At 39.8% G+C, this 10549-nt stretch overlaps 1 protein-coding gene across 1 annotated transcript; it reads left to right on the top strand.

Annotated features, from left to right (window-relative positions):
• Positions 1 to 346: 346 nt before the first annotated feature.
• On the top strand, positions 347 to 9626 carry puraa (purine-rich element binding protein Aa). Its single transcript, XM_051401191.1, has 2 exons — positions 347 to 539; positions 5284 to 9626. Exon 2 carries the CDS (start codon positions 5364 to 5366, stop codon positions 6219 to 6221), a length of 858 nt encoding a protein of 285 aa, XP_051257151.1. The 5' UTR covers positions 347 to 539; positions 5284 to 5363; the 3' UTR covers positions 6222 to 9626.
• The last annotated feature ends 923 nt before the right edge of the window (positions 9627 to 10549 follow it).

Raw genomic sequence — 10549 nt, 5'->3', positions numbered from 1 at the left:
TCTAAAACAACACTCTTAACGCAAACACACACACATAATAGACACACATCCGGGTATGCCTGAGTGTAAAACTAATTCCCTCGAAGATTCAACCAAAAGAGAGACACGTGTCACAATATCGACCCCGAATTGTACACGTAACCAGGGTGATGATAGATAGAAGCAAAGCTCACTTGTTTCTTTAGACACTGCCCTCCATTTTTAGTTGCAAAATAAATGTTGCCCTACCTGTTACCATTAGAAGGCACAGCTGCAACGACTCAATAATACCAAGAGGGGGCGCCACTCCACCGAGTTCCCACAGTGCGTGTTGACATCAGAGGTGAAGCGTGCGGCGTTGAACTTGTGCGTGTGTCGCTCTCCGTGCCACGACTCGCCGTTTCTTGTCCATCTTGTGAAGCAAGCAGAAGCAGTCAGCTGTGCTGTCACAAAAAAGGCCTGCGAGCGTATTCACATGTGTCCGTTTCCCTGTCTTGTCTCCTGCAGCACGCCGTCGAGGCTTTAAGACGCTCCTCCGCCCGCAGACTGAGCGGTGTAAGGTAGGTTGTGGGATCTCGCTTGGTGGAATGACGCTTTTACTTACATGTCACTCGGATGGTTAGTGTCCTGCAGCATTTAAGTGTCCTAACATGCAGCCAAGCATGTGTCATCGCTTAGCAGAGTTTACAGAAGCATGACACGCAGCATATACGGCCGCGCGTCTGATCTGAAATAATAATGGAGCTGCGTTTGGAGCAGCGCCACAGCATTCCTCTGTCGGGATGTAGGGCAAAACTTTGTGAGGTGATCACAGCGGCTGCCTTTTTTTCAAACTGCGACGACACCTGTTTTGAGGCTGAAATTGCGTTGGACGTGGCCTCGGCATCCGAACATAGGTTGTTTTTTTTTACTGATTCATATTCATGATGAAATAGGCCAAGTAGGCCTATTGATTGATGATGGATTAATTAAATTGACAGGGTTTTTTTCTGAGCCAACACACAGACACAGGGTGTATATCGTCTGTAAATTGGACAGAAATGTAACATGGCTCATGGTGAGATTTTGCATTACAATGTCGGAATTTCGAAATGGGGATTTATTTATTTTTTTATGGGCAATTGAGGCCCCGAGAGAGAGAGGGATGGTACATCTTACGCAGGCTAGATAGAAAATGGATATCAAACAATAAAACCTCGTCTGGGTTTCAGTATAGGATATATAGGAATTACTTACACATTTTGCATGCATCCAGACTGGCTGAGGGGAAAACAATAAAGGAAAGAGCGCTTCACTAAAAGAGTAACACAATAAGGGCAGCTGCTGCTTTGCTTTAACAGAACGAAATTAAAGTAAAGAAATAAAAAGCTTGGACTCAAATGAAATTCAACGAGACTGACATAATGAAATAATGGTACAGCAAGGAAAGGTGAGGATAAAGCAACCAGGCGGATAACGTGCATGCAACTTGCATAAATAGGCCTAAATCATACTCAGAATGATACAGAAGTTATTTACATTTCCATCTTTTTATTATTTAGTTTAAATTCATTTTTGCTTCAGTCGAGGTTGGTTTGTCTTATTATGGTAACCAACAATTTATTAAGTGTTTTACTTTCCCAGACTTCTTGGATTTTGTGTGACAATAACTGAGGATTGCTGTGGAGCCTATCAGGAGGCCGGGCGACCTTTGAGGCAATAAGAGCAGAGCATATTTATATGAGTTTATATAACCAATCTTAACGAAGACCGAGGTTAAATAAGAAAGTTAGCAGAGAGAAAATTAGCTTAAGAGTGACAGGCCTAACCCCTTTAGGCCGGCATGCTCTCCTCGTCTCACATAGACAGCAACTCAAGCAACTCATAAAGAGGTTTTATGTTCTGGCCCAAACGTTATTTTGGACTACTGGTTTTCAATAAAAGAACCTCACTTATTTCTTTACATGTTCATTACAGCGTTTTAAGGCTAATGGTTGTTGTATTGTCAATAATTAATTCGAATATTTTACCTCTCTAATACGATAAAAAATATATATATTTGTTTTGTATTGCTTTGGTCTAACGATAACGAGCAGAAAATAGAAATATGAATAATGACTTCACCTGCCTTTCTGCAGCATTCTGACGTAATATCACATTTATATGCTCATGAACTTTAGTATCATGATTGTGGTGCATTGAATGAATTGAAACAAAACACTTTTTACAAAAGGATATTCATTATGTTGAATGCATTTATACAAAAGTTAACTACATTTGACCATAAAAAAACATTTTAAATAATATATATGTCTTAATATTCCACTGTGTGACACAATCAAGAGTTATCTATAAATAAAAAAGACATCTATAAATATAGACATATTTTAAGAGTTTTATTTTCTGGGTTAGAATACCTTTATTGGTATTACTGAACTCCATTCCTGAACTCCAAGGCCTTCAGACAGCCTTTAGGATACCCACACTGAGGAAATGTCCACGTTGAAAAGTAACATAGTTTCTTATTTACTATTAACAATTCTGTCAATTTGATGCATTGTTTTTCTTTTTTAAGAGGAAAAATAAAATAATATGTTCAAGCAATACACAATCAGATCTAAAAACCTGTTTAAAAACTTATCACGGATCAAATTACATTGAAGCAAAAATAATTCCTCCCCTTTTAATACAAATATTTCTGAAGTGCATAACGAATATTGACTGAAATAATTCTGAATGAGCGTCCAGTTTAAACAGGGTAAAGCAGCCAGCCATCCTTTGTATTTAGGAGTTAGTTAGCTGGAGTCCACCGCATAGCAATATGGAACTCTTACGCACATTTACGCACACAAATAGTATTCAAGATATATAAAAAGGGAGAAGGAGATGTGGGAGATTCAGCATCTATGCAAAGGATAGTCATATAGAAGTGCTGTTCCACAATACTGGCTGAAATTATACGTGAAATTATTTTATATTAACATGTTATCGCATTCTCTAATCAATATTTTAATTCGACTTTTTAACTGAATTTATTGCCACCCCGACGTGTAAAGGCCAGGCTGAATTATAAGACAAATAGTCAGTTAGTTTTTCACATGCAAGCAAATTGCAGGTTTAATGACTCATATAAAACTCTGGCGCCATACTTCAAGCCAGTGTCAAAATAAAACAACTGCCTCACTTGTCATTTTCTATGCATATATGATTGCTGTCAGAGAGTTGTCAGAGAAAAATATTGAAACGCTCAGGAATAAGGTGCGGGGACTCAGCAATAGCAAAGTTGGCACAAACGAATTAAAGCTAATAAAATAAAAATCTAGGCCTTTATGTTGCCTATAGACGCTTCAAGAGAAAGGTCTGTGCAGTCAAATTTGTTTCCAGGTGGACAAGAAGGAAGATTAATTTCTGTGGAGAAAGTATCGCCAGCATGGGAACAGTATTTGCAATAACAGGTACATGGAAATGTGTTGATTTTATATTTTTATTTTATTTTTTTGGATAGGTAAATGCAAAACTAGAAAACTATTTGTTTATTTGTTCTTCTATTTGTGTGTAAAGTGGCAAACAATCAGACCGCATCGTCTGTAATATGGTGTAATGGGTATAGGCCTAATAGTCTATTGACTGTGTAAGCCTACAGCTCAACACGAGCATGATTCGGTCTTTTCATACAGTGACAGTAGGCTACAAACCTAAAAATGTGCAAAATAAGAGCACAGCAAATTACAGGAATTATCTGCAGGCCAGTCTGACACAGATCCATACAGATTAGGGTACTACTTACTCTGATATGCTGCTATAGGGTGGCACCGCCACCCTGCTGGATCCGGACACCTGGCTGAGGGGAACAGAAGAGAGAGACACACTGAAAATATCCTGGTGACTATCACGACTTATGTGCGGGCTGGAGTCTTAAATCAGATGACTTTAATCAGTCAAAACCAACTTGGCTTAACAGTCGCCCCGAAGGCCAAAGAATAAAAATAGTGCTATTATTCCATTTGTGTCTCGTGAGCGCGCTCGTGGCAGGCTACAGGCACCGCGTACAGTCCGAGGCCCGGACGGCCCCACTGAGGGCCCACTGAGCTCTGAGCACCCAGAGGGAGTTGTTTTACAAGATTCTTATGGGCGTTTTGATGCATTTTTCCTCCCTGAATATTTTGCATCTCAAATGACCTGAAACTGACCAACCAGGAAGGTTGTACACGTCCTCTTTCAAAACTTCCATGGTGAGTAATAATACTAAAAAAAGAAAGCGCCTGTTTGTACTGATTTTAATCTACCTATAGAGGCAAGTACAGGCAAACTTTGGTATAATGGCATCAACTGACACCGTGTGATCTGTGCTGCATCCCTAAATATTGTTTCTAAAACCATTATTAGAGGTTAAGCGATCTCTCTGTTCCTGGTCCGACATGCTTTGGCTATACTGTCTATTTTATTGCCATGCCAGGAAAGTAAAATTTGAATTTTAGTTGTGACAGAAGAAATTATAATTATTTATTTGAAAATAAGTAGGCTAATTTATAAGTAGCGTATCAAGTTTTAAAATAAATCATTTAAATAAATTATAGACTACTGCGGTGCCATCTCAGTGTATGTTATAAAAGTGGATAAAGGTTAAGGTGGACCAGTTAAATCAGAAGTTATTATTGATCATGCGCCATTGGCTATACAGGGGTTGTAGTGGGCAGATAAATCATGTACTCATGGTTATTACTCTTAATTGCTAATGTTACTTTATTAGCCTACTAGTAGGCCACCAGCACAGTGCCATTGAATGTTAAAAAATATATTTAATTTGGTAATGGTGATGAATGAATGAATTGATTATGACGCAGAACGTAAAGTTTAAGAATTAGACTTGATTTCCCTGACAGCCTTTTTCTTACTTGAGTCGAAAGAAATCAATGAGTTGGCCTCTATTTTGTATCCGCACACACTTAAATACGCCATATTTTTTTTTATTTAAGATTACCACAACTAATTCATCGTCTGTTAAATAATTACTACAGTAAACGTGTGCAGAGACTCTTATAATGTAACCAGTGCTAGTTTGTATTTTCTCCTCACAGCCCACTTTAAAACAGAGGGCAAGTCAGGGTCTTTCCAGGCAGCATCCTTTCCTTAAGCTGTACAGACAAATCAAAACTTAACTAGACTGTTGGGAATGCATTTCTTAGTAAAAACCCACTGGTTTCGTTTTCAGTATAAGTAAGATGACATTACACCTTGCGGAAGAAAACAAAGCCGTCCTCGCTCTGCATTAACGTCTCCCCCTTCGTCTTTTTTTTTTTTTTTTTTTTTTGTACCTCTGTGTAGATCTCGCGAGAGCTCCGGCGTTCGCTGTAGCTGGCCGTGGCTTTGCAGCAGACAGAGGGAGAAGGCAGGCAGGCAGCATCATGGCGGACAGAGACAGTGGAAGTGAGCAGGGAGGAGCAGCCACGGGCCCAGGCTTCGGTTCCATGCACCTAGCGACAGGAGGGGCGGGCTCGGCTTCCGGGCTCCAGCATGAGACGCAAGAGCTGGCGTCGAAGCGGGTTGACATCCAAAACAAACGCTTCTATTTGGACGTAAAGCAGAACGCGAAAGGCCGCTTCTTAAAGATAGCAGAAGTCGGGGCCGGTGGAAACAAGAGCCGCCTCACTCTCTCCATGTCCGTGGCGGTCGAGTTCCGTGACTACTTGGGGGACTTCATCGAACATTATGCCCAGCTAGGTCCGAGCAACCCGGGACTGGTACAAGACGAGCCCAGGCGAGCACTCAAAAGCGAGTTCTTGGTCCGAGAAAATCGGAAATACTATATGGATCTGAAAGAGAACCAGAGGGGACGGTTCCTGAGGATTCGACAGACCGTTAACCGGGGGCCCGGTTTGGGATCCACGCAAGGCCAGACGATTGCTCTGCCTGCCCAGGGACTTATTGAGTTTCGTGACGCTTTGGCTAAACTTATTGACGATTACGGTGTAGAGGACGAACCTGCAGAGTTGCCCGAAGGGTCATCATTGACTGTGGACAACAAACGGTTTTTCTTCGACGTCGGATCCAATAAGTATGGTGTGTTCATGAGGGTAAGCGAGGTGAAGCCAACGTACCGCAACTCAATCACGGTGCCCTACAAAGTGTGGTCCAAATTTGGGAATACTTTCAGTAAATATGCCGAGGAGATGAAGAAGATCCAGGAGAAGCAGCGGGAGAAAAGGGCATGCGAGCTGCAGCAACAAGAGGAGATGCAGGCGGACGATGGAGACGAGGATTGATATAGAGAGCAAAAAAAGATGCAAGAGTAATGAAAATAACAAGATAAATATAATTAAAAACTCTACTGTACAAAGAAAGAAATCTAAAGATTTAACTGTAATGGTTTAACTCCAAGGGAGCATCACCCACAATATAAGAAACCTCCACAACCTGACAGTTATGACATGTTGTCACTCATCGCTGGATGTTACCCCACTTATCCACATTAATACAGTAACAGGCTGCTAAACAAAGTAATAACATTATATTTGAACATTGTTTCCTACTTGACAAACAATATTGAACTGAGTGTTTATTTCCCTTATTAACAGAAAACTTTTGTACCAGTTAAAGCTATTGTAAGAAAAAAAAAAAAAAAAGAAGTGTTTGCAATGTTCAAATGGAATTATTGCCGAGTTCCGAGGAAAAAGCGTTTCCTTTCCATGTGAGCTAATGACTTCAGCACAAATCAGATATTTTAATTTTTAAACCAAAATTCAAAAAACTTTGTAAAAGGTTGTCACATGTACTTGCCATCCTATTTACCTTTACCTGTGAGTAGAGATGTGTTTACACATAAATCATATGAGGGCTAGGCCTGCTTCGGAAAACTGGTTAGATGTCATGCAGTATAAAAGGAACATATAGGCATTTTCATGAAATGGAATAAGTGCTCTATTTGTTGTGCAATATGCATTGCATAAAAATCAAATATATTGAACTGGTCAATGGGTCTCGACGTGATGACATTTGCCAGAGGCATTCAAAGAAATATTAATATTGTAATTTTGTTTCAGTTGAAATTGTTGCCATGCAGATGGTTATATTATAGACTACCTTTGTGTCTCGTTGTTAATGCAATGTGTTCATTTTAAAGGTACTAAATGTGTATTCGATAGAGGAAATGCAGTGACAACATGTAGCAAATGGCCTGAATTGCAGATTACTTAACAAGACAAACACCCTACACATACAGTGCTGAATGGCTTAGTGGACTGAAGAAAGAGGCAAAAATTCAGCAGAGCATTATTGGTTAGTACATTTGAAACAAAACGTATTGTGATCTTGTTCAGTCAGAAAAAGTCCAAACGGTGCCAAGGAGTGCTGTTGCTGCATGTTAATCTGCACTAAGATAGATTTCGTTGGTCTCCCAAAATATTGGCTCAAGGACCCTTCCATATGTATCTTTATCTGCCTATAGTGTACGAATCTCAAGTCTGAGTACCAAGTGATTTCCATCCAAAGGCTTGGTGTAGTTGTAGTGGAAGTCGTTTCAAAGCGTGATTGTAAAAGGAGTGACCTTGCGAACTGTAATCAAAATATCACCATCACACTATGAGGAGGGTCACTGAGGAGCACGCCTGGATAAGCCGAGGGTGAAGAGGGTTCGATTCACCTGTGGGTGAACCTCCAGTAGTGTGTTGCATGTGCCCATCCCTGTAAGATCTGAAGATGTGAAGTTCAGTGGGGCTACTTTGGATACATACTCATAGCTCTACTTCTAGATTTGTAAGCCCAAATATCTACCTGGGGGTGATGAGATTCAGTTTTGGTCTAATTGTAAATATTTGGGCTGCCACACGGAAAACAACTGGTTCTAATCCAGTTCAGTCGCATCTCATAGATGTGTGATAGCAGTTTTATAAACTCTGTCAGTAAACTCCAGAGAAACTGGCAACAATCAGATAATGTCAGATTTACCTCAGCATTGAATTAAATGATTGCTCCCATGTTTAGATTGACTGGAAACCAGCAAACTAGACTGTCCTTGACCACCTATTTTTGGAGCCTCTGGTATAGCCTAAAGATACCTGATTGGGAGCATCCTCTTCAGCATATAAACAACCTGGTGCCTTACACACTCCGCATGCTTACACGCTGGCCTGGTGCTTTGGATCGCAGTTTGGCTTCTTTTTTGTTATTTTTTTCCTCTTTCTTCCATTTTTTTTTTGTGTCTCAGCCCCCTTGTGTGCTAGCGCACGACTCGTGGTGCTAAAAGAGTTTGTTACAGACTCTTAAGAAAAAAAAATTGGAGCAGAATTCTTAACTTTTTTATGCTACCTTTCCTTCTTCCCTAACTCCATTGCCAGCCCCATTCCCCAGCCATCCAGGTATCGGCCTACATGTAAACATGGAAGGGGGTGGTCACCTAGATGCAAGATGATGCAGAAGAGTTGGCTCTTCACTAGCCAAGCGCATTAGCAGGGAGAGCAGGGGCTGATTGGGAACATCGGTAGTTGCCTGAAAAGATATACATTTTTGTCGGAAAGCCCCCTTTTAACTGCTCGTTCTATGGCTTGGGTAGTTACGTGTAAGTTGTAAGTCGCTCAATTAATGGGGAGCAGCAAGCATGTCTTGTTTTGTTTGTTTTTTTACGTAGTTTTACCTTTTCAGCGTTATTCCACATTATTTGTAATTTTGGAATGTTTTCGCCCACAAAAAATATATCTATTTTTTCTGTGCAACATTTCATCACTGTGTGCAATATCGTATGTGCCAATGGTGGCAATATATGTATATCAATTAAATATATGATTACTATTTGAAAGCATGTGGCTGAATTCCATGTTTATTTCTGATGAAGGAGATGTATGCCTTTATTTGCACTCAAAGCTCCATCCTAGAGGAAAATATAGTAAACCAAGGTCTTAGCAGCCTGTTGGGTCAAGCAGTTCACATAAGTACTTTACCTTGAAATAGAACAATGTCACTGCAAGTTTGCCTCTCTTTAGGAAAACGGTAAACTTGGCTTATGGGTTGTTGAAGGTAGACTATAAACACACAATGGAGTTTTTGTGAAAAGGAAAACGTAAAAATACAGTGAAATCTCCATTTTAGCTTTAAGCTAAGAAAAGGTGCTTCAGTCCAATCCTCATTAAGGTGTATGGTGAACTGTCTTCAGTGGTTGTTGTGTGTAGCACTTTGCTTTCCCAGGTTAATGAAATGCCTGACCAATACTTGTTTAAAATGATCTCAACAAAGAATGTCGTTCTCTCTTATGTTGGTTCTGTTTTTTTAAAGAGGGTATTTGATTTGCTCATTTGGTTTTGATGCATTAAATATAATTTATGTACATTTGACAAATTTTAAAAATAAATTTAATTTACCCATGAGGGAAAATCTACATTCGAAATGTATGTGTTTTCTTATGTTTCGTTTCTTGTTGGAAAAAAAAAATACTTCCCAAAATGTCTACAATTCACTGATGATAAGTATGTTTAATTTTGATGTAGTGTTGTCCACAATGTCTCTACATGACTCTACATTTGCAAGGATACTAATTACTAAAGCTTAATTTTACAGCCTTTAAAATGCAAACTTTGCAATGACAAGTACTGGATGACTCATTTCTTCTTAGAGATTTCTACATTAGTACTGTATGTGTAATACCAGGCTGTAAAATAAAGCATTACTTTGTTCTCTAATCATCCCGACTATGCCATTTGTGATCATCTGTATGCAATGAGCTTTACTGCTCATATAACACTAAAGAAATGAAAGCATATTGATCACGACCTGACAGAACCTGTACATCGACTGTTTGCAAATAACAATTTTTTTCTAATACGCCACAGTGATTACAAGTCAAAGCCAAAGAAAAGCAGGTCACAAGGTATTTTACAGCTATTTACAAATTAAATGGATTTCTAGTCACAAGTTAGATTTCTGGTTTAATGCATGTTGATAAAATGGTATGATGAAGATGTTATTTATTACAAATACTGAAAATAGGCCAGGCATTATCATTCAGCAGATCAGCAGCAGGCTCGGTTTTGTTTGTGCCACTGAAAATGTGGCTTAGGGAGATATTGCCAGGGCAATCAATGTTCAGAGGATTTTTATTACTTTAAAAGATTCCGTGCCTTCTCAGTGACCACCTACCAGAAGAAACAGAGACAGAAAAATGTCAATATAAGGACGAATTAAGGTTTTATCTCCCACCAAACGCTCACTCTCCAGGGAGGTCAGAGTGCAGGGTCTGGCCTTGCTCAAAGGCATTTCTGCAGGACATATGTGTTATTGGGCTTTGTGGCGAAGTTGATGTCTCTCAGCCTCTTGGCCCCCCTGCTGGCCAGGAGGAAGGGTGAAGGGAATGTGCTAAATTGAGATGGACTCCAGCCCAGATGCCAACTCAGACTCCAAGTTTGCTCTTCATCCAAGAACCCACATTAGAGGATTGGTTTAGGTCATCACAGCTTTGCAAGCGCTAGTGCGATGCCTCAGAACTGGTAATAAATTGTATAAAGTCAAAACAAGACTATCTTTGTGAAAGCGCATTGTATCCAGTTGATGAAACACTAATAAAAATCCTTTTATTTTCAAAGTCATGCTACTTAGAAGCACAATG

The sequence above is a fragment of the Dicentrarchus labrax genome, unplaced genomic scaffold (genome assembly GCF_905237075.1).
Source record: "Dicentrarchus labrax unplaced genomic scaffold, dlabrax2021, whole genome shotgun sequence".
NCBI lineage: Eukaryota > Metazoa > Chordata > Actinopteri > Moronidae > Dicentrarchus > Dicentrarchus labrax.
The sequence above is the reverse complement of the archived record's forward strand: the minus strand, read 5'-3'. Positions and strand labels throughout refer to the sequence as shown.